Source organism: Nematostella vectensis, chromosome 4 (assembly GCF_932526225.1).
Source record: "Nematostella vectensis chromosome 4, jaNemVect1.1, whole genome shotgun sequence".
Classification (NCBI taxonomy): Eukaryota; Metazoa; Cnidaria; class Anthozoa; order Actiniaria; family Edwardsiidae; genus Nematostella; species Nematostella vectensis.
Window position 1 is genome coordinate 15552678 of NC_064037.1, and position 24788 is coordinate 15577465.

A 24788-nucleotide genomic window follows, 5' to 3' on the forward strand; every position below is an offset into this window, starting at 1 on the left:
GAACCGTTTGAGTCACGCACTGAGCTGCATAAGTTGCTGATGAAGAATAATTGAAATATGTACACACCTCAACTACATTCTGAAATGACACATTCTTCTCCAGGTTTTCCTTACAAAACGCCTATGGAAGAAACAAAATATGATTTTGAAATAATAATAGGAAAACAACATTTTAGCCGTATATGGGGTTGGATTGTTTATGTTATAAAATCTCGGTCAATAAGCTAACAGGAAACATAGCCTGAGTATCAGTCGATTTTATTCATAGGAAACGATAAAAGAGCCTGACACTTAAGCTTAAGGAAACCTATAGCATCTCTACGACAAGAAACCCATGGCGTCTAGGTTTGTAAGAAGAATACATGATGGCGAAAGGGTGGCGGTGTTTTTGTATTCTATCAGAACCCCAATACACAGACTTGTAAGACAGACATGGTAATAGAACGCTCAAAAGCAATATCTTGTTTGTAAGGGAAAGGGTGTATTCAGGCATGAGGTGACTATAGCTTATTTATACAAACTATCGAGCAAAAGCAATTTCTTGTTTGTAAGGCAATGGTTGCATTCAGATTATCATGGAGTTGTATCGATAGTGTCAATTGTAGCAGGGAAGTGCACTTCCCTGATTGTAGCTTACGGTGTTTCATATAGTAACTTTTTGCACAAGAATGTTTTTATTTTGTTGAATGAAATCTCACCTGGAGTCTGTTGTTTGTAAAGCCAAAGAAGAACGGAGCAGATAGAAGATATCTGTTGAGTGTCAAGATGAAATATCAAACAGCCTAGATTGTAGAGTATTCCCACCCAGACAAGTACTCAACAGGTTTGGGTGAATATTGGCATGGTAAAATAAACATCTGATTCTAAAGTCCAGATATATATGTAGCAGCCCGCTCTTAAGGCGTAACTGGCTGGATTGCCCCATTGTTCTATTGCTTTTCCCCATTGTTTTGACTGTGGTACATCCAATAAGGTGTGATCATTCCAAATAAGATGTAACTTCTGAGGGATGCTACATGACCCCTTAAGTCACCAACATCAGTACAATTGGTAATGGGTGATTCAATTTTAACTTTTATCCCCAACACCTCACCCTTATCCACTATTAGGAAACTTACTATGGTAGATAATGGAAGATAAGATGGAAGGGTTAAAAGGGTTACACTTGAGCTGGAGCCGTGCTCTGTTGTGTCAACCTTACCGCTATTTCAATATGTGTAATAGTGGTAGAAGCCTTATAAATAAATAAATAAATAAATATCATATGGCCAATGTCAGTGCACATGTTACATTTATTTTTGAAAGCTAAGATCTAGTGTGTGGCCCCCCATTTTCAGCTGTTGTAAGTCTTCAGGTCACTGATGTTGTGATATAAGGATACAGTGAATCCTCTGGCGGCATGGTAACATTGCCAAAGTAGATGTACTTCAGTAATGAGTCAAAGGCCTTCTGTGAGGGCACTGTCTCGCCAATAGTGATCTGAAGGAAAGGTAAGCAACTAATAAAACTTATGTTCCAAAAGGGTGACTATTAAAGTGTGAGACAATGTGCTGGGATCATACAACTCAGGCCGGTAGCCAGGATTTCGAGCGGGGAGTTTGGTTTACCCATTTGGCAGACCATTTTCTCTTAGGTAGCTCGTTCTAGCTCAAAGTGGTACTAAATTGCCCTTCATTATAGACCAGACCTTCCAGTTGAGTGGGGGTCTTTCCAAACCTCCCAAACCCACATTGGCTGCAGGCCTGCAACTATATGATGATGCCTGATTTTGATAGCCAACAATCCAATCATAATGGCATCAATCAAGAACATCCTCCGTTAGACCCTTCAAGGAAACCTTACTGTCACAGTGTTGTTTTCCGGCATGAATGACCTAAACATTGCCTCAAAGTAGCTGCACCGGGCTGCCAGGATAGCCTGGAAAGTAACACAAAGTTATTAGAGCAGGGGCGGATCCAGGGTTTCAAAATGGGAGGTGAATGATGGCCGGATAGACGGCTTACAACTGATCCAGTGGTTCTTCTGTTCTTTGTAGGTCACTACATAGATCTTAAAATACTTCACGCTGACTTAGATTTGTCGTGTCAGCAAAGTCAAACAGGCAAAGGCATTTATTTTCTTTAAACAAGCATTTTTTTACTTGTAAAGACAAGTGTGCGGAAAACATTGGCCACCCAGATTGCATATGGCAACGATGGCAATTAGGTTCAAAGGGTGTGCAGCCAAACAAGAATTCAAGTCAGGTTTTCTTTTCCCAACACCTAGAGATGCCTGCTGCCGAAGGGAGGTTGAGGCCATAATCACTAAAGAGTTTCTTGCAAATAATTTATAACAGCCTAACAACCTATAGCTTGTAGAACTGCCACTTAAAAATTCCAATTTGCCATTTGTGGCGACAAGATTTTGTAGTATTATTATAATTATTCAAGGTTATGAAAGCACCCAAATACCAATTGATAGATGGTGATACCACATACCTTGTGGGCACCCACAGGGTTTCCATCAACCTTGAGAGTAATATCATGGAAGTCCTGCCCACTACACAGGAATCCTGTCATGGCCTGCTCAAGGGTCTGTTCTGTTCATTAAAAGTTAAATGTTATTGAGATTAAAGCTCTTAGAGAGTCCATCGCATAATTCTCACACCAAAGGAGCCAGTCCCAACCCCAGCACAGGAGCCAATATCAACCCCAGATCACATCAGCTTAAATATTCTCTACAAGGTAAAAGGCTTACTCTGTTGGGGACTGTGAATTCTTTGTCTACCCAAATTTCAGTTCAAGCCTGGGGCTTATTTTATATGGAAAACCCAAAAATTAAACTAGAGATCAGAGTTAAAGTCATTAGTAAGTTTGTTTAATATATCTTTAAATTAAAACAGCAAGCAAGCAGACAAACACAGGACGAACACGGAACGAGCAAAGCAAGAGAAAAACTATAAATTATTGAAGGGGAAACGATTTCAGGCGAGATTTAAAGACAGAAATACTTTTGCTATTTTTAAAATATGTTGAGTCCTAGGTCATTGGCTAAAAAAATAACAAGATACAGCAAATCCAGGGAAGAACAATGAATCTGGACCAACTGTCATGAAACCATTGCTTCTGCCCCTTTTTTTTATCTGACCCTGAACACTGCATTTAACCTTTTTTGGAGAAGACATAAAAGATTCATTGTCATACGGTCCTTCAGCTGTAGTTTTTACAGGCTAACTGAAACACTCTAGTGATTGTAAACTGCAATGGGATACTGTATTCCTACTGACAGGTAATTTAGTTGAATGTGAAGCGCAGGTGAGTATACCCACAGACAGCACAGAGGATACTCATAGTTGAATGTGAAGCGCAGTTGAGTATACCCACAGAGGATACTCATAGTTGAATGTGAAGCGCAGGTGAGTATACCCACAGAGGATACTTATAGTTGAATGTGAAGCGCAGGTGAGTATACCCACAGAGGATACTTATAGTTGAATGTGAAGCGCAGGTGAGTATACCCACAGAGGATACTCATAGTTGAATTTGAAGCGCAGGTGAGTATACCCACAGAGGATACTCATAGTTGAATTTGAAGCGCAGGTGAGTATACCCACAGAGGATACTCATAGTTGAATGTGAAGCGCAGGTGAGTATACCCACAGAGGATACTCATAGTTGAATGTGAAGCGCAGGTGAGTATACCCACAGAGGATACTCATAGTTGAATGTGAAGCGCAGGTGAGCATACCCACAGACAGCACAGAGGATACTTATAGTTGAATGTGAAGCGCAGGTGAGCATACCCACAGACAGCACAGAGGATACTTATAGTTGAATGTGAAGCGCAGGTGAGCATACCCACAGAGGATACTCATAGTTGAATGTGAAGCGCAGGTGAGTATACCCACAGACAGCACAGAGGATACTTATAGTTGAATGTGAAGAGCAGGTGAGTATACCCACAGACAGCACAGAGGATACTTATAGTTGAATGTGAAGAGCAGGTGAGTATACCCACAGACAGCACAGAGGATACTTATAGTTGAATGTGAAGAGCAGGTGAGTATACCCACAGAGGATACTCATAGTTGAATGTGAAGCGCAGGTGAGCATACCCACAGACAGCACAGATGATACTTATAGTTGAATGTGAAGCGCAGGTGAGTATACCCACAGAGGATACTCATAGTTGAATGTGAAGCGCAGGTGAGTATACCCACAGAGGATACTCATAGTTGAATGTGAAGCGCAGGTGAGTATACCCACAGAGGATACTTATAGTTGAATGTGAAGCGCAGGTGAGTATACCCACAGAGGATACTCATAGTTGAATTTGAAGCGCAGGTGAGTATACCCACAGAGGATACTCATAGTTGAATGTGAAGCGCAGGTGAGTATACCCACAGAGGATACTTATAGTTGAATGTGAAGCGCAGGTGAGTATACCCACAGAGGATACTCATAGTTGAATGTGAAGCGCAGGTGAGTATACCCACAGAGGATACTCATAGTTGAATGTGAAGCGCAGGTGAGTATACCCACAGAGGATACTCATAGTTGAATGTGAAGCGCAGGTGAGTATACCCACAGAGGATACTTATAGATAAATAGCAGATCCGTTTTTGCAAGGTTTTTTTTTAAACATCATGAGGGAAGGTAGTTCATACCTGGGTGGTTTGATTTATCACTGGGAGTCATTGCAGCAGTCTGAAGAAAAATGTATAATGTTGATTAGGATAAACCAAGGAATTGATATGTAGGTCTAGGTCTAAGATTCTGAATCTGTGGCAAGTTGGTGGGTAACTCTGACCTGTGGGTGCGCTTGTCTCCGTCGGATGATGTCTACCATAAGGTCACGTGGTACAGACTCAAATTCTTTACTCATGATAATGCTGCTGTAATTGGCCTCTCTTACAATAAATCGAAGACAAAACTCCTGGAAACAACAACAACAACAACAAGAAAGATAAAGCATTTATATAGTGCTTGTACAGTATAAACTATGTTCTAAGTGCTTCACATTTAGAATCCTATTACGTAGGAACACAAGTTTTTAGTAAGATCACCGGTAAATTCAACAAGTCAAATTCAGAGACAAGAATCAGAAAGATACTATCCATGTCTTGACCCAGAATTGCACATTTGAGCAGAGATAAGAGGCCCCATACTCTATGCACTAACAAACTGGCCCACTCATGATTCCCAACAACAACGAAGGAGAGAGAGCAAGAAAGGAAAATGTCCATTCATTAGGATTAGAATTTAAGATGGGTTTATATGTATGTACAAGACATGCTAGCCCAGAAAGATGCTTTCCACACCCTCCCCTTTTTATAGCTGAGACCCCCACCCTTTGAACATTGGCCCATACCTTGAGTGACTCAAGCTGTAACCTAGCAGCCCGCTCAAGAGCCACCAGTACATTGTCCTGTGTGATGGAAGCCTCTATGTACTGCACACACAGGTGCTCAAATGATCCAATCTCAAGCTAGTGATGAACAATAGTTGAACCATATTTTAGGCGAATACATCTGATAGTAGGCAGCTGTAAGTTATATAGCTATTGGACATGATAGGTGAAGGTTTAGGGAAAGGGACACGGTACCTTGACAGCAAGGCCATAGACATCCATCATCAGACTGATGGCTTCAGAGCCATTTACATCTGAAAGTAAAAACTTCATCAAAAAATTCATCTATAATCAGTCATATGTCTGTGTGGGTAATCTTGTAAGGATGTCAAAAAAATGATTAAGCCAGATGACAGGATTTTGTTTACAATTATTATTCTTACATTTCTCCTTCAAGTCAAGTGTGTGTTGTCAGGGGTGTGTGTTGAGGGGTAATGGTTCATTTACAGTCACTAAATTTGCCAATTACATAAAACAAAACTCTGTGCTTCATAACACGGTACTTTGTGTCTTTAAAGTCAACTATTACCTATTGCATAAAACATTTCAGCTTATACACTTCACAACATTCAACTTGTGACTGAAAGGTGAGATGTTGTCAATAAAAACCCTCCTGAGTTCTATGCCATTTCACCACAGGGGTTTCATTAGGCCCTGGCGGCCGGCGGAAGCACCGGCTATTTTCCATCGAGCGCCGGCTACTTTTTTTAAAAAGTCGACATAAGTTTTATTTGAACAACAACAACAAAAATCCACCCCCTACTTATCAACCTCCACCGCCTACTCTGAAAGTAAATGAAAGCCCTGCACCATACCTTTGACAAGAGAATAGATGCTGTCCGTGTACATGTAGTGCAGAGTTATCTCAAAAGCTCTTGGATGTGCATCATGCAGTCTGATTTCTATCTGGCCTTCCTCCTCACCTGAGCCCTGAAATCCCACATTTGGATGAGCTTTGGGGAAATAACGGGGTTGGATCTAGGGGCGGACGAGGTCCCACGCCCCCCTATTTTCAGACATTTGGCTTAGAAATTACAAGAAATATAAGGAAATCCACTGAAAAACAATAACCCTGGCCTCTTTCTTGAAACTCTTGCTTTGCCCCTCCTCCTCCACCCTTTCTAGAACTTCTGGACCCACCCCTCAATAAAAATTCAATTTTAAGATTGGCAAGTGCAAAACTACCTGTATAGTTTCCTTCAGGTGCAAGAGATGTCTTCGTAGCCATGGTGACCTGGCAGCAACAAGAGCAGTGTGTGCAGGGAAAATTTTGTCATCCTTTAAAAAGAATTTCAATTAAGATTAATTTAATAATAAGAACGTGATATTAATGCGTATGTTCGTACCTCTCCAACAACAAAGACCATGTCACAAAACAATGTGATATTAATGCGTATGGTCGTACCTCTCCAACAACAAAGACCATGTCACAAAACAATGTGATATTAATGCGTATGGTCGTACCTCTCCAACAACAAAGACCATGTCACAAAACAACGTGATATTAATGCGTATGTTCGTACCTCTCCAAAAACAAAGACCATGTCACAAAACAATGTGATATTAATGCGTATGGTCGTACCTCTCCAACAACAAAGACCATGTCACAAAACAACGTGATATTAATGCGTATGGTCATACCTCTCCAACAACAAAGACCATGTCACAAAACAATGTGATATTAATGCGTATGTTCGTACCTCTCCAAAAACAAAGACCATGTCACAAAACAACGTGATATTAATGCGTATGGTCGTACCTCACCAACAACAAAGACCATGTCACAAAACTGTTGACTGCCCAGGAGTCGACCAAAATCATCTCGGAGGGTGCATCGAGGGTAGCTTACAAGCTATAATAATAGTATAAAAAGTACAAAATTAAACATGACAAGGTTTAATATTCCATACAACATACTTATTAAACATTTTCTTTGGCAAATGAAATTGTAAGCAAAATCAAGGCAACATTCTAACATTTAAGTACCTGAAATCTATAAAGCTCGCCACTTCTGACGTTGTTATCAATTGTTCCACCAAAGATAAAAAATGCATCATCTATCCTGACCCCTGCATGGAAGAGACGCCCTGTCGGCAGCTGAAATGGACAAGATCAGTCAGCTAAACACAATACTGCAATATGCGCCACAGCATTCTGTACACACCTGGTTGTCAGATGAAGGCTGAACTATGTCCCATGTTTGATCATCTAAGTCAAACCTAAAATAATGAATGATAGGAGTTTTGGTCACTGTTGAAAAGTCTATCAGTCTGCTCACCTATATTAACTTGGTGATAGCAGATCGCTGATAGGTTATGGCATGATTGACCTTCCTTAATACATTGGAACCCAACTTTATGGATACTCTTTTAATACAGATACCCTGTTTTTCTGGACAGTATTCAAAGTCCCCACAAAATCAATACGGACAACAGTCACTTTTATGTGTCCCGAAAGAAATTTTTCATACAAAATTCACCCTGCTTTACCGACAAAAGGAATTTGAGCCAATGCTCTTTTAAAGGCTTTATCAGATGTCCAGTCAGTTTGGTTCAACTGGAAACTAGAAGTATCAGTTCAGAGCAAAGTCAAAGACTTCAGGGTCCTTGAAAATGCCTTCCGAGCAGAGTTTCACAATCTTTGTTGAATTACTGTATAACGGATTCAGTTAGACTAATTGAGTTGAAATTGGCAATCGCAAGTACAGTTTTGTTGTCACTATGAATTTGAGAAAAAAAGAAATAACCGGAACATGTCACTAGTTCGCAAAGTACTTTATCCAAATGTTACTTGATACTTGAGTTTAAAAGATTAAAATTTCAATATGAAACATGTTGTGTTGCTGTAGAATGTGTTCTGAGAGTTTAGAATGCATTCTTGACATGTTTTAGGGCAGCCAACTTAATACGGACATCTTGATTATACAGACACTTATGAAAGCACCGAGTGTCCATATTAAGGGGGTTCCACTGTAGAAACAGGGCTTCTGGAATTACGCGGGATTCTTTGCTAAATTACGCGGAAAATCAATCATTACGCGCTAAATTACGCGGGGTTTGCAATACATTTTTCTTTAAAAATCAAAATTTTGCAGGATTCTTTACTGAATTACGCGCTAAATTACACGGAATATCAACTGTTACGCCCAAACTACATTTTGTACTGAAGGAAAGTACGAAATAACTTGAAAAGGTGGGTTTTTTTTCGTGAAAATATCTTAGGCATGTTTTCATTGGCTCCTAGCTACCAGCCAATTAAAAAAAGGTATTTTATTATTAGTCCTAGGCCTTCGCGGTTTAGCAAAGAACGCCTAGTCATTTTATTTGTTTTCGAAATTCTACGGAGCCCGGGAAGGGACATTTGAAAAACCTACTGCAAATTTATTTTTCGTGCGGTATACTTTTCGCGTCGTGAGGACTAGGTTTCAATTTTGTGTCTTTTTTTTTTCGTGAGTTTATTTTTTTTTCGTGAGTTTTAATTTTTTTTCGTGAGTTTCATTTTTTTCGTGAGTTTTATTTTTTTCTTGAGTTTTATTTTTTTTCGTGAGTTTCATTTTTTCGTGAGTTTTAATTTTTTTTGTGAGTTTAAATATTTTTTATGAGTTTTAATTTTTTTAGCGAGTTTCTGTTGTAGGTCACGTGGTGGGTCATGGGATAGGTGGAAAAAAGCATTATATAGACGTAAACGTGCAACATGGCTGCTGCACTGAGAAATATCCGCGACGGTTTTATAAAGGAATATTTTCACATGGGCTTCAGCTGCAAGGGAATTTCCAGTTGTTTGCTGTTTGACCATGGAATTCAGCTTAGCGGAAGACAGATTAAAAGAATTTTGGCAAAGCAAAGCCTCGGAAGACGGCGTTTCAGTGACTTCGATGACATAATCAAGACAACTGAGGACGAGCTTAAAGGAAGCGGTAGCATTGTCAGGTACCGAACTATGTGGCAGAAACTAATAGTTGACCATCAACTGTCTGTTAGCAAAGAATTTGTGAGGAACGCATTACTCATATTAGATCCGGATGGCGTGGAGAGACGCTCGAGAAACAGACTTCAACGACGGCAGTATCATGCTAAAGGGGCGAACTTCATTTGGCATTGGATGGTTAAGATAAGCTTAAGCCTTACGGATTTTGCATACATGGCTGCATCGACGATTACTCGAGAAGAATCATGTGGCTAGAAGTTGGACGTACAAATAACAATCCGGGTGTCGTAGCAAGTTATTTTCTAGACTGTGTTGAAAGTGTAGGAGGTACGGCAACAATTGTCCGTGGAGATATGGGTACTGAGAATGGCAAAGTAGTTGCTATTCAGCGCTTTTTACGGGATGAAGCCGAAGATAGTTGGTCAGGAGAAAAAAGTTTCCTTTATGGACGATCGGTTTCTAATCGGAGGATCGAGGCGTGGTGGGGACAATTAAGAAAGGGTTCATCTGAGTGGTGGATACAACATTTCAAGGATTTAAGAGACAGGGGTCTTTTTTGTGACGCGGATGCTGTACACGTAGAGAGTCTAAAGTTTTGTTACATGGGAGTGCTCCAACGCGAACTTCAAAGTGTAGCAAGCCTGTGGAATACCCATCGTATTCGACCCTCAACAAGAAGCAACAGTTCCCCTCCTGGTCGACCCTGCTTTCTTTACCACTATCCCGAGATGACAGGAGGTCAAGAATGCAGGTTTAATGTTGACGCCGATAATTTAGATGTTGCCAGAGAACTTTGCTGCCATGACTTGCCCCAAAATTCATCACCCAACTTTACTGAACTTGCTGAACTGATCATGAGGGAAGAAGGATTAAGAATGCAAGAAAATGGCAATGATGCACGAGCTTTGTATCTTACTCTTATCCAAGAGATTGAAAGAATAATGTAACTTTCTGCTGTTCTCCAGTTTAAATCATTCCGCACAGACGCGAGTAATTTGTTGTACATTGTTACCGCAGCCTATGGAAATAGACTATTCTTACTTTCTTCACTTAAGTAGGCCACTTTGTTTTACTGATAGAAGATACTCCATTACATTTTGTCGGTATTTGCGTTCCAGTTGGACCCAAAAGTTTTTGCACATGGTTCCGGGCCTTCTTAACGCAGCATTGTGTTAGGGAAAATGTCAGACAAGCTTAACGTGATTTTGTTCTTTCTAAAATAAATATTGTTACCACATGGAAACGCAGCGTTTGTTTCTTAAAATTCTTGTGTGCAACGAAGCATATTAGGGAGCAGATTAAAACACTTGCAATTTGGATAAAGGAGGTGACGGTCACCGTCTGATATCCCACACCCCCTCTGATTTTGAACACCTTACTTTTCTTTGTAAGAGTGCTGTTCAAAATCTAAGAGCATTAGATAAAATGATGGGAATTGTTTGATGTGGTTCTCGTCGAATTTAGTTTCATAACTAAGAGCTATTTAAAATTTGTATTTGAATTTTTAATACATTTTTTTCTAATTCTAGGTGGTAGGCTGCTGTCAACCCCCCCCCCCACCCCTCCCTAAATTGGGTCTAGCCTGAGGGTACCTCTTTTTACCTTTTCCCTTAGCCTCTCTCCTAATTGCGCTCGTAAAGAATTCAGACAGCGAACGTGAAACTTTCTAATTACGATTCATTCTGAAGACGCTTTGAAATCCAAAACAATTCCTTGTAGGCCCACTACGCTTGCTGATTTTCAATATTCATGAATGAAAATGTGTTAACACTCTCACAAGAAATCCGACTAAATTTGGAAGTATGCTATGATCTTATTTACCTCACAAACATACAAAATAATGCTGCATATCCTTCAGAGAACAAAACATTGAAGAACGCTACGTACCATAGTACCAATGGAAAAGCGTTTTTTTGATACAGTGTTCTTGCCTTAAAGTGGCCCGCGGGTAATTATTCCAAAGCTGCATTTCTGAAATAATTACCCACGGGCCACCTTAAATTATACTGGTTAGAAATGGGTAGAACCCAGGTAGGTACTTTATTTATGGTGAATTATTGTGTCACTGGATGTACATTGGAAAGTAAGGCCATAACTAAAAAAAGATAAAACTCACGAAAAAAATAAAACTCTCGAAAAAAAATGAAACTCACGAAAAAAATTAACTAACGAAAAAATTAAGTAAAACTCACGAAAAAATATTAAAACTCACGAAAAAAAACACAAAACTCACAAAAAAAAAAAGACACGAGAAATTGAAAACGTCCTCACGACGCACGAAATAAAATTGCAGTAGGTTTTTCAAACGTCGCTTCCCGGGCTCCGTAAAATTCAGTTCGAAACATCGCACTCTTATGAAGAATATCTCTCTTTTTTTTACGAGAAATAGAGGTAAGAACCCTAAAAGAACACATCAGCTGTGCAATTAAATGTTTTGTTTTTCAAAATTTAGCCAAATTACGCGGGATTACGTGGAAATTTGTGGATTACGCGGATTACGCGAAAAAAGCCAAATTAGGCGCTTCCGCACAAGCGCGTAATTCCAGAAGCCCTGTAGAAATTTAACAAAGGGTCCAAAGTCATAGCCATGTATTAACTGTTTGCTTGTGGCCTAGAGCACACGCATGTTCCCACTTATCTATCAATGAAAGAAGCATTAATGGGCAATTTTCAGAATAAAGCTAACCTTCAAAATTAGAGTTACTCAGGCGATATTTCATTTGCTTTTTAGAGAGATTATCCAAAGGTAGGTAGCTACCAGGGGTGTATCTAGTGCTTCTCAAAGGGGAGCACCAGAAGATAATATTTCAGCTCCCAAACATTACGAAACTCTATCCTAATGGGACGGAACTCCACATCCCCACCCCCTGGATACAGGACTGATTATGCCCTTGCATAATGATCTGTTTGGTACCTGTGTAGGTCAGCTGGCAGTGCATTATCTGCAACACCCCCATACACATAGAGATGCCTGTCATATGCAACCATAGTATGCCCATAGCGGCGTTGAGGGGGAGGGGCGGATCCTCGCAGTAAGTGTGCAGCAGGAATGAGACTCCATCTAAAAAAAAGAGAAGACATATCAACAAATTTTCCAATACCAATAATTGGAATGAAGGATGTGTTGATTATTGCTAGAAACGTAGTACAGCATAGTACCTCTATTATTCAGCCACCAACTTAAAATAGAACTGCTCTTAAGGAGTGTTCATTAAATACACCGAAGGGGGGGGGGGGGGAGATATTTACTCTCAAGACACCTTAAAACTCAGAGCCCTCCTTTCATTGCAAACTTTTTTTTAGTGCCTCCCCTTTCAGAACCCCAAAATTTTCAGTCCCCCCCCCTTAAAACCTCAAAAAACAAAAAGTCTTTAAATCTGGAAAATGAATACTGCGAAGTTGCCCTCCTTGTCCAAGTTGCTGATCCAGTCAATTTATCATTATTTCAGAGTCTGACATCTCTTCTTCCAGCTTTAGGTTTGGCCTTCACAATTTCATAATTTTTTTGCATGTAGAATCATGTAAAATGGTGTAGGGTTGGGTTGCAGGGTGGCAAAGAAAAAGTCACATGGTCAGTTAACTAATTATCTGTTAACTAATAATAAACAGTATTGGTAAATCCAACTGTTGTATACTGAAAGCTGGATCAGTGAATCCAACTTTCATCTACTGAAAGCTGAAGAATCTATACTATGGTTTTATAAAGACAAAAGTATTAAAAAATGGTCACTTGGCTTAATATTCAATCTATATTTGTGCTACAAACTAGATCACATCAGCAAAATCTTAAAGCTGAAAAGTATGGCTCCTAAAAAATTTAGAGCCCCCCTTTAGAGGACGGGTTTTTTTCGGAGCCACCCCATTTGGTGGCTAAACATTTTCGGAGCCTCCCCTCAATATCTTTCCCTCCCCTCTTCGGTGTAATTAAAAAACACTCTCTTATTAAGCTCAAAACTGCTATATTATTATTATTATTTATTTATTCTGACCTGTTTTCTTTGAAGCTAAATTGGAACATATCATTGGTAATTTTGGCACCACTTTGCCCTGAGAAAACAAACATGCTGTCTCTCGCCACGGCGACAGGAAAGTTACAACATGTTGGTGGGCGATCTCCATACTGCTGTACCTGCACAGCAACATCATAGTGTGTTAAAGTAGTGGTTAATTGACAGTGTTAATACACAAATAACCCACAAATAGAGCTAGAGTGTATCAAAGCATGTGAGGAGCTGATTCATGTATTTATCCAGGGTTGTGGCTAGTATGAGGGCAAAGGGAGCATTGAGCAGGCCCTGCCCCACCACACCTCTGAAAAGCCTGAATTTTCCCCCTCCCCCTTCCACATCAAAGGAATCACTGGGTAAATGTTGTCATGCTTGCCATGTGTGGCTTTCCGCTGTCCTACGGAAACCTTTATCACATACCATCCGCTGGCTTACAGGACTGAATATATGCATGCTATAAACATGGACCACTCCTTCAGTTTGTCTGCTATATGGTATATGTAGTTCTACTAAGGTGCATAATGATGTTTCCTCCAGTGATGATTTTTCCTCATCACAAGCAAGCTGATTAGAACATTTTGACTGATGTGCTTACTTACAACTATGTGAACTTAAAATTCTGCTTGGGAGAACTTTGAATCTATTTTGAATTAGAAAATAATAGGGAAGAACTGAGCTCTCACTGCAAAACAGAAGGCGTCTGATTGAGATATTGAATACTAAAAAGAACCTGATACTACCTCTTGCCAGTGAGGATTAGCATCAGATAGCTGTATTATCCACATGTCATTCAGCCTTTTATTGCCATCATATCCTGCAAATATCCACAGAGTATCTCTGTAAATGGCAGCCCCATGAGCTGATCTTGCAGGTGGCAGCCTAATAGGAAAGAAAAACCAATAATTGCTAAGTAGGATGATTGTTGGGTGAGTAAGTGAGTAAGTAAGTGAGTGAGTGAGTGAGTGAGTGAGTGAGTGAGTGAGTGAGTGAGAGAGTGAGAGAGTGAGTAAGTGAGTGAGTGAGTGAGTGAGTGAGTGAGTGAGTGAGTGAGTGAGTGAGTGAGTGAGTGAGTGAGTGAGTGAGTGAGTGAGTGAGAGAGTGAGAGAGTGAGTCAGTGAGCGAGCGAGCGAGCGAACAAGTGAGTGGGTGAGTGAGTGAATAAATAATAAGTAGGATGATTGTTGGGTGAGTGAGTGAGTGAGTGAGTGAGTGAGTGAGTGAGTGAGTGAGTGAGTGAGTGAGTGAGTGAGTGAGAGAAAGAGTGAGTGAGTGAGTGAGTGAGAGAGTGAGTGAGCCAGCAAGCGAGTGAATGGGTGAGTGAGTGAATAAATAATTTATGTAACAATGCAGAAATATTGAGGTGTACATTCATCAGTTTTGTTATATATCTCCTTTAGTTACTGTTACTGACCTGCCTTCAACATTCCATTCAATCCACTGCCCAGCATTAAAGCGGTATTCAAATAGATCATTCTTATTTTGTAAGTTTGAGTTGGAATAAAGGTCACCTAAAACAAATAAATAAGGTTTATATCTCAGGTAATAATATACTGATATTGCTAAAAGTATTAGAGCATCAGAATTGTCTCTGTTACCTGTGTAACCACCAAAGATCAACATGCTCTGTCCATATATCACGGCTGAATGGTGGTACCGTGGAGCAGGAGGGGCCCCCTTGGTGACGGCCCTGTCAAGCACACAAATGATACATAATAAGCTCTTGCTCAAGAGCAGATTCAGAATTTCATAAAGGGGGATGGACATAAGTTATCAGACAATCGTTCTATACAAAACAAACAAAAAAATTAATGATAATGTTTATTTATTGCTATTGTAATTTGAAGCTAGATTAGATACACCCAGTGTCAGGACAGATAACACTCAAGATATACAATAGATTACATATTCCTCACTGTGGAAAAATTGACAAATAATGTGTTTTTACCAAAAGTCTTCGATTCTTTGATAGTTTCTGATCTAATACTATTAGATAGACTGTATACAACAAGATAAAATACAATTCTTATTATTCCAAGAGGGTGACTTGGCTAAGTATTCTCACAGGGTGATGAAGAGTATTTTCTTGATTCGTGATTGGCTTAAAATTAAATTCGTAATTCGTGAAAAGCCTAAAAATAAATTCTTGAATCATGTTCGAGTACTCTTTCGTGTTCCGTGATTGGGGTACTTTTACTTTTGTGACTCGTGATTTCGCATGGCTAAATTCGTAAAATGTAACCGTAGACACCGATAATTATTAAATCACGAAATTCATGTAAAGAGAGTGACTGCAAAACAGTGCTCAACTTGACAGGAGCTGTAGTACAATCACTCTGCATCGATTGTAACAGTTTTTTTCGCCATTCATACATTAATATATAGAAGTAAACTTTGATATCATTGTTTGTAAGTTTAACTGAGGAGTGGATCAACTGCAGCATTGATCTATGTATATTAAATCATATATTCAGGAGCAAAGCAAAAGTTAAAACCATGGTTCTTGAAAGCTTCTTATTTTAAATTCGTGATTCATGATGAGAACCCCCTCTTCACCACCTTGCTCTAACTCATGGCCCTCTAGATCTGCCCCTGCTGCTGTTGTTTGTTTGTTTGTTGTTTTTGATGTTGTTATTGTAAAAACTAGAAACTGACTCACCTGCTCCAAGAGCACTCCTTGATGTCAAATCTCAACATGTCATTCAGCATTCTTTTACTGCAGTATAAAATGGATTCAAGCCATTAGACATAAAAGGGCAAGAAAATGTCAATGAGATTGGTACAATAAGCACAAGTACGGTAACTTTGGTTTGGGCAGGTTTGACATTGGTCTTTGCTACCATTTTCAGCGACAGTGTAGCTCTTACAATACTAATGAATGTGAATGTACATGGTCACTATTGGTAATTGATTATTTGATTTATAAGACTTGTAACAGTAATCCATGCTTAAAATTAAAATATTTAGTGATAAAATCAAGACTTGGCTCAAAGAACAATACATTGAGATAGTGTACTGTCTACAGATGAATAGAAAAACTACCTGTCATTTGATCAGGGAAGTGTAAGGAGATGGGATTGCAACTGCACAAATTAAACAATTTCAATCACACATTCTATGTTTGGGTCCTACAGAGCATCAAAATCTGTGTATTGCTTGTTGAATTTTGATACTTTACACACAAATAACAAAATAGGTCGATAGCAAGATACCTAAAGCTTCTACATCTGAAAATCAGGGCTTGTTAGAGGTAGTGTTCACGGCAAAATGTGTACTGATGCTTGTAGTGAAAGGCGCGAAACAAACATTTCAAACTGCCGTAGCCAATCAGAGTGCACCATTCACCTTTAATACAGTATATTCAGTTGCGATTCCATCTCCTTATACACTTCCCTGATTTGATACAGTCTGCTCATTATGTATAATTATTTGCTATGCAAGTATCAGGCTTATAAAACAAATCACCATTTTCTTACCCATTATCACCCCCAAAGACGTACAGTGCATCACTCCATGCCACAATGGTATGCTTGCTCCGCCTGGGGATCAAAGGGGAGAGAGGGCCACTTAATTAGTCTGGTCACGTAGGCATGGGAAGGAGGGCATAATTCAAGAGTAGGTACTTATTTGGGAGTGGCAATAAAACCAGCATGCTTTGAACAAACATTTCCAAATAGTATTGACAGAGGGTGGAGGGGTTAGACATTGACATGGCTCTAAAGAAGGGTTCGGGACTGTGAGTCAAATAATATATATATATATATATATATATATATATATATATATATATATATATATATATATATATATGTATGTATAAAGTGATAATGCACTAATCATTTGAAACCCCCACCCAGGGAAGTGTGGGGATAATATGGGGTTTAGAGCACTTTTGAACAAGAATTAATCCCGAGGGAGTGGGGAAATTAACAGTTTTTGACCCCAAGACTTGTCCCCACTATGATGGCTTGGGGACAAATGAATAACATCACAAATATATTTTGCAAAAGTCATGTCAGTTTCTGGTTTGAGACTCTTTGTCTTCTGTAGCAAGCAATTCCATGTATCAGCATGTGGCAAGCTGTATGGTGAAATGTTAAAAAACAATTTGAAATGGTAACTAATGCCAGATGAAGATATTTTCCCATTATTTTGGTAACTATCATTTTCATAGTTTTTAGTACAAATGTACCCACTGAAGTGTACTGGCTTTGAAAGATAAAGGCTTATTTCAGATGAATTGTTCTCAGGTAATTGCCTATAGTTTGCATCCCGAGGGGTAGGGGCATTTGACTGCAAGGGGGTGAGGCTTTTCTCTATTTTGTACAGGGTCAAAGACTAATCCCCCACCCTTGCCCGGGACCATGGGGGGGGGGGGGGGGGGGGGGGGGTAGGGGGTTCAATTGACAAGTGCATAAGGAGTGGAGTGAATATTAAGAAACAATCTGTACCCACTATTTGCATCTCCCCTACAATAATGGTTAAAGAAACCCCCAACTTATCTGCCTTTTTCTTGTTCCATTTACATACGTATTTGACTCACTTTGCTCCCACAAACTCGTCACAATCCGGCATTTTTTTCCATCGGTTAGATTTCTCAAATGGACCAAAATCCAGCGACAGTGTGTCAATCACTTCAGCTGCGTCTTCCATCTTGAAGGCTGGCCTCTGATTTGATGCCTTGATGTTGCTCATACTTGCAGTAGTTGTACCGTAGAAGATACCTTTATCTGTAATAGATGCAGAAGGAACGAGCCCCAGTGAAATGGTCTCACGTTTTGGTCATTTTAGAAGACTTGTAGCTAACACAACTTCAAAAGTAGTAAACGGAACTCGAGAGGACTGAGCCCATTTGGGTGGTTATGAGATTTTCGAGAGCTTCTATTTAACACATCACATCTTCTCTTCCTCGTTTCTCTCGATTTCCGATTTGACAACCTGCCCCGGTTTATACGAGTTTGGCATTTATAACAAGCCTTTCTATTGGTTCTTTTTATAACTTGTCCAATTGAAATCGATGTTAGAAACAACATCAGCATGACGTCATTTGTTTTTGAGCTAAAAAGCCAATCAAATGTGGCGTTAGAAATTTTGTCCTCCGACCGTTATCTGAGGGAAGCTGGTACGAGATTTAGACAAAATGGCGGCTCGGTTGAGCCGGGTTTTGCACTTACGAAATAAAGCGCTATTTTCGGGCATACGGCGCCTTGCTCAATGGGAAACTTTACAAAGTAATGGTCCATTAAGGCAATATTGTGTTCGCACTGTTTTATACGAAAAGGCCCAGGCTGTCAGGTATTCAAAAGCAAAGACGTGGATCACAAACCATGGAATTCACGACGCCTACATTGTGACATGTCAAAGGAGTATTACAACTTTTTCACGAGCAAATGACTCAAGCATCGACAAAGAGCAGGTTTTAGGCAAGCGTTACTGTGACCATTAACTCCAACTTTTTTATTATCTTTGCCCGCATTCCCCTTCCTCCGCATAGGTTAGTTGAACCCCCCTCCCCCCCCCCTCCCCCGAGGGCCGTAGCAGGGGGTGGGGCAGTGGGGGCATGTGCCCCCCCCCAATATTTGAAAAAAAATATACGAGAAAATGATCTGTAGTGGCGTGGCTGTGCCCCCGATATTTTCTTAATGTTTTTGTATTGTGCCCCTACAACACAGGCCTCCTATGGGACAGCCCCCTCCCAACTATCTGAAAACATATTCTGAATAATATATCTTCAGTCCCCCTAGCAGCTGATACAATATTCTTTTTATTGCTAATTAGTATAAATCTACTCACATACTATCACGAATCCTGCAATTTGATTGGCTACCGTACTCACTATCTATTGAGCGATAGATAGCGAGTAGCGAAAAAACTGAGTTTTTCGCAAAAACAACATAAATTTTTATTAAAATCATCAGTTATTCGAAGAAAGTATGCAAGTAGATACTAAAACAATTAGACTATGCGTCCTCGTTTTCTATGAGTCACATACGCCCCTTGTTGACTATCTTTTGACTCAGAGAAATCTCGAACTCGTAGTCTAATTGTTAAGTATAATTTCCATTCACTTCTCCCATTTACCTTTGATTGCAATTTCATTTTTGCCCCTAACCTACAAGTAGGGCTTTGCCGGTGAGTAAATTGGATCTGGCACTTGTCCCTAGGCAAATGGAACTGGAGATTCTGATTCTGTAAGAATCACACAAGCCAGTGAAATATTACACAAGTCATTTAAAACCCCACCTCCATGGTCCTAGAGAAGGGTGGGGATTTGGTTTTAACCCTGAACAAAACTGATAAAAGCAACCACCCCCTTAGGAAAAACTCCAGTCAAGTTTCGTAACCCCTCAGGGTACAACTACTTGACGATAAGCCATCTGTAATGAGCCAGTGCTCTTGGGTCATTTTTTTGTTTGAGTCAAAAACTGTCAATTCCACCACCACCCCCTCAGGACAGATTCTTGTTGTTCAAAAGTACTCACCATTTTAACCAACTCCTCACTGGGACCATAAGGGGGGGGGGGGGGGTAAATGACAAGTGGATACAGGGAAGGTTAGTGATTTTCACATGCATGGTAACAATTTTACAAAAACTTCCAGACACAATAGATCCGCCAAACATTTGTGAAATGGATTGAATTTAGGCTTGGCATCATTGTTTACGAATACCTAATTTTTAATGACGTCATCAAGCGATGACATCATCACACGACTTCACAACAGAAAAATTCTATAATTTAAGCTGTTAAAGTTTAAACATTTTTGTGAGGGTGGTGCCTACAAAGTAACTTATTAGTTTTGAATTCTGCCAAATAATAAAATTTCGCTAAGTAAAGAGATATGTCCCAACACCCTTTAGATAGTCCTTCTCTATGCTCCACTTAATTGTGTTCTCTGGCATTTATGCCTTACTAAGTGTTGTGTTTTAAGATAACTGTTTTCCCACTCAGTTCTGTATTCTGGTTGAAACTATTGCTTTAACTCTGCAGATTATAAAAGTATTCCCAGGCTTGTCCAGGAGAGCTTGGCAAATAAAGGTCATAAAGATGATGTTATCCAGAGCCAAATAGCCATTCTCAATAAACTGATGCAAGTCAGAGAGAAAACAGCAAATATTGATGCTGTCAAGGAAATGACAGACAAATGTAAGTTTTAATCTAATGAAATATATGGCCAGGCAAGCAAATAGTACTAAATGTAACACTCTGTTTTCATTTGTAAAAAAAATAAAATGCTAGTTTTCACCAGGACGTAATGAGCAAGTGTAATGATAGAATTTTTTTCATACTTAAAACCAAGCATAAAAAATAAAATTCTTATATAATTAGATTCTTCTTCTGTTTAACTGGTTCAAACTTGTTTGTGGCTTGCATTTAATCTACAGTAGTTTTTGCATGCCAGCTACAATAAAAGCGCAATAGCTCCTTATTCCTTGGATCCGACTCCATGCTATACACTCACCAACCACAAGGTTCACATCTCCTTGTAAATTTATAGAAATTGAAAAGTTTTATCAAATACTCCTAATTTCAGTGCCTGATAAACTGGTATATGAGCTTGCTGCCACCGTCTTTGGTCTTTCATCCATTGGTAAGTTGCCTATAAATATTGAGAATTTGAGATGTACTGTGCTGATGTTTGTATGTTTGTGGACACAGTTGGTGAGGATGCTATTGCAATGTCTGCTCCTCTTTTCCGATTTGCTAGCTTGGCCGGCAACACTGATGCAAAGTACACATATGCCAAGCTCCTGCAATTAGGTAGGTATTACAAGCTCCAGCTCTTCTTTTCTATCACCCTGAGGAAGGCTGTTGTACACAGCCGAAATATAGGTGCTGTTGACCATAACAAAGTGTTATGATTAAGTGTCTCTTGCTATTAGTTAAATTGTATCGAGAATCTAGTTTTGACAACACAAAGAGATGCTTGTGATTTATTAATATTTATTCTTATTTATATTGAAATACAGTATAATAAGACTGCTTTCTCTGTTTTCTCTGTAAGGCGAGGGTGTCAGTCCGGATCCAATAGAGGCAGGAAAAATGTTCAAAGAGCTTGCAGAAAAGGGTCACCCGTTTGCACAGGTAACCACAAGGACAATTTTCAGTTCAGGCAACCAAATACCTCACTCCTTGCAATGAAATACCCTCTGAAATCAAGTGCATCTTAGGGCAGCCTTGGTCAGTCTTTGTATATAAGTGGAAAGGGGGGAAGGATAGAGTGAACATTTTCCTTGCCCAATCACTGGACTTCAAGATTTGTGGGGAAAGAAAAGAGGGGGCATCAAAATATTATTCATTATAGCACAACATAGACAATACTTACTCCAATCTGTTGTGACCCTGGAACAGTTGACCCACGTGTATTGCCGTTCAGTGTTTATTGCAATAGGGTAGGGTGGGAGGCTCTCAATTTTTTTCCAACTACCCCTTATGATATAAGGTATTATCATGACATTTTTTGTTGTTCAAATTGGCTTGGATTCACCACCCCCCTGCCCTCCTTTCCCCCTTATATTATCCATTTTTCTGGACTTGAAAGTAAGCAACATTCTGATCATAACTTTCCACTGATGCCTCTAATGTTGTAAAATTATTTCCTTGCCATGTCAGCAGATTGTTTGCTCACTTGTGAATCTTTATCTTATTCTATTCTTTATATAAAAGTTCAGTTTAGGCCAGTTGCATTATGCTGGTGTTGGTGTGGATCAGAACTTCAAGATTGCATTGGAACTATTTGAGGTAAGCATACCATTTCCATGTGTGTTTTGACGTAATTTATTAATTTGTTAGAGTTATTGAATTAGTTTATCAAGAGTGTATTCCCTCTCACCTTTTATATTTTATTTTTAGCTAAGTGCAAAGAATGGTATTCTGCCTGCCTATAGCCAATTGGGTAAGTTTGAGGAAATACTTCTTCCTATTTTACAGTCCCAATTATAAGTTTATTGGCCCCTTAGTAACAACTCTAGCTTGTCTCCCCACCCCCCAACCCAGGGGCATAGCCAGGGTGTGGCCTAGGGCCCCCCCTTTTTAGCAGCCAAAAATACAGTTAATTAATGAGACATTATCTAAAATATAGTAGAAAATGCCTTGAAAGTCTCTTTTGGGCCCCCTCCTGTTAAAAATCCTGGCTAAGCCGCTGCAACCTCTGCCATTCACTTGGCTCAGTCCCCTGGATGGCCACTAGATAGATGTAGGGGATCATATGCTTTGAATATTTAAGTTGCATCCGTCATCTGTTTCAGGAAACATGTATAGAACAGGTCAGGGTGTAGAGGAAAACCCTGAAAAAGCTTTTCAGATTTTCAAAGAAGGAGCAGATAAAGGTAATAAAAGAAGGTAATAATAATTAAATGTAGATCATAAAATACAATTTGGAGCAAAATATTGTTCAAACATGAAAAAAAATTTTTATGCAAACACTTGGCATTCATAGGATGCCATTTCTATTTTTCATATATCTATCAGTTCAGGCTTGTCCCAGGTTTGTGACTTTGGATTGCTCTCCATCTATGCTCAAGGAAAACTGTCTGAGATTGTGGATTGTCGAAGCACGGGTGGCCTAGTGTGTTAGCGCGTCAGCCTCTCACCACTGTGGGCCAGGTTCGAATCGTGGCTTTGACTGTGGATTTTTCTGGGTTCCTGCCTTGATTCGAATTTGTGTCACAAGTGAGTTGAAATTATTCTCCCGTGTTTCCAGTCTTCTCGGAGGACACTAAACTGGAAGTCACATCTCTTCAAGCTGCACTACACTAACCTGAACCAAAGGGACGTAAAAGAACCACTGGGGACGCAATAAACCCTCTGGCAGTGACCACCCCCAGTGACAGTGCTTACTAACCCAGGGCCATATGTTAGAAAACCGTATGTTGCCCTTGATAAACAAAGATTAATCTGAAAAACTGAAACTGATTGACAAAACTGAATTCTAATTTTATTACTTATGTTTATGTTGGTGTGTTCTTGTGCAAGTTATTTGTTGTAAGAGGATCATGTGTATTGTTATCTATTAATTTAAATGGCTAATTTTATTATTAATGATGTTCTGTGACAATGTTATTGCAGGAGACATATCAGCCCTCATGGCTGTGGCATACTGTTACAGCCATGGTGTTGGAGTTCAAGAAGACAGTTGCAAGTCATTCGAGTTTCACAAAAAAGCAGCCGATCAGGGTGAGATAATAGGCCTTCATTCCATGGCTGCACAAGTCTGCGTTACTGTAGCTAGCATGGGTCAGGGGATCTACACCTGATAACTTGAACTGTATCTGCCTGGCAAAATATAAAAGGCTTTCCCTCTCAAAGAAACGTTTCTATTGTAGCTATGATGCCGTGCCTGGATTATATTAATAATATATATTTATTTTCTAGGATACGCCAGTGCCCAGTATAATGTAGGGGTGCATTATTTTGCTGGACGTGGGGTGCAGCTTGACATGAAACTAGCTGCAGAGTATTTCCAATTGGCTGCTCAGCAGGGCTTTGAGTTAGCACAGGTGAGACAAGGTGCAAAGGGTCTTAGACTATCAAATGTTATGTTGGGACCCTTATCCATCTGTGTATCACATTGCGTCAAAGGAAAGGCAAAAATAAAAGTGCTTGAGATTTCAAGCCCTGAATAAGTTCTTCTTCTTAGAATGCAAAATCCCAATGAACACTGCATCATTTTTTTCCGTTTAGGCCACATAAAACATATTACGTTTCTTGGTCGCGATTTCTTACTAGAGAGCATTTTTTTTTAGGGGGGGCGGTTTTTATATTTTTTTTTTCTTCTTATCTCAAAATAAGGATTCAGTGCGACACTGTGAAAGGGTTTCCCGATGACAACTTTCGATGTATGGCTCGATTGGATGTCTATGTCTTGCTGTTTCGTGTAAACGTAAAAAAAATTGTGGCACAAATTCTGGATTCGAGAGACTACCGGATACGAAATTTTTTTGTGTGGCCTTAAAAAAGGACATATGTTTCACAAGTTTTGCCATTGTATTTCTCTTATTTTTTTTGTCTCAATTCCAGATTAACCTGGGTAATATGTACTACAATGGACTTGGAGTCGAGAAAAACTTGCTAAAAGCACAAGAGTTATATCAACAAGCTTCAAGAACAAATCCCAATGCTAAACTTCTACTAGAGGAACTAGAAAGCGAACTTAAAGGGAAAGATGATGATAAGAATAGCTAAACATTAATAGTTAGTAGTTATTGTACAATAGGTATCAAGGATTCATGGCCCAGTTAGGGAAAAGCTGTTTAATAAATAGAACCATTTCTAATTTTGAAACACGATTGGAAACTATTTTAAGGAAAAAAATACCAGCGTGTGAGTCCTAGACTACCAGGTTCGAGAGAGCTATTTCCCTACCTCGTGTCCTAGACTACCAGGTTCGAGAGAGCTATTTCCTACCTCGTGTCCTAGACTACCAGGTTCGAGAGAGCTATTTCCCTACCTCGTGTCCTAGACTACCAGG

At 39.6% G+C, this 24788-nt stretch overlaps 2 protein-coding genes across 2 annotated transcripts in view; one reads left to right on the forward strand and one right to left on the reverse strand.

Annotated features, from left to right (window-relative positions):
- LOC5516080 (leucine-zipper-like transcriptional regulator 1) overlaps positions 1 to 18270 on the reverse strand; it is a 20337-nt gene extending 2067 nt beyond the window's left edge. The window contains exons 1-22 of the mRNA XM_048726886.1: positions 17863 to 18270; positions 16796 to 16858; positions 15979 to 16035; positions 14918 to 15009; positions 14734 to 14830; positions 14063 to 14201; positions 13305 to 13444; positions 12230 to 12376; positions 7553 to 7607; positions 7375 to 7485; positions 7148 to 7240; positions 6574 to 6666; positions 6204 to 6318; positions 5584 to 5642; positions 5350 to 5466; positions 4789 to 4914; positions 4646 to 4685; positions 2478 to 2578; positions 1843 to 1917; positions 1382 to 1479; positions 699 to 750; positions 68 to 121 (exon numbers count right to left, since the gene is read on the reverse strand). Coding sequence (XP_048582843.1) covers positions 68 to 121; positions 699 to 750; positions 1382 to 1479; positions 1843 to 1917; positions 2478 to 2578; positions 4646 to 4685; positions 4789 to 4914; positions 5350 to 5466; positions 5584 to 5642; positions 6204 to 6318; positions 6574 to 6666; positions 7148 to 7240; positions 7375 to 7485; positions 7553 to 7607; positions 12230 to 12376; positions 13305 to 13444; positions 14063 to 14201; positions 14734 to 14830; positions 14918 to 15009; positions 15979 to 16035; positions 16796 to 16858; positions 17863 to 18014 — 2076 coding nt within the window. The 5' untranslated portion in view covers positions 18015 to 18270. The remainder of the gene's footprint in view (positions 1 to 67; positions 122 to 698; positions 751 to 1381; positions 1480 to 1842; positions 1918 to 2477; positions 2579 to 4645; positions 4686 to 4788; positions 4915 to 5349; positions 5467 to 5583; positions 5643 to 6203; positions 6319 to 6573; positions 6667 to 7147; positions 7241 to 7374; positions 7486 to 7552; positions 7608 to 12229; positions 12377 to 13304; positions 13445 to 14062; positions 14202 to 14733; positions 14831 to 14917; positions 15010 to 15978; positions 16036 to 16795; positions 16859 to 17862) is intronic.
- A 154-nt stretch (positions 18271 to 18424) lies between these two features.
- LOC5516085 (sel1-repeat-containing protein YbeQ) lies at positions 18425 to 24601 on the forward strand. The gene is made up of 11 exons (XM_048726887.1): positions 18425 to 18742; positions 20309 to 20464; positions 20853 to 20909; positions 20978 to 21079; positions 21324 to 21403; positions 21986 to 22060; positions 22172 to 22214; positions 22567 to 22647; positions 23387 to 23494; positions 23693 to 23817; positions 24338 to 24601. The coding sequence occupies exons 1-11, from the start codon at positions 18460 to 18462 to the stop codon at positions 24500 to 24502; spliced, it is 1275 nt and encodes a 424-aa protein (XP_048582844.1). The 5' UTR covers positions 18425 to 18459; the 3' UTR covers positions 24503 to 24601.
- The last annotated feature ends 187 nt before the right edge of the window (positions 24602 to 24788 follow it).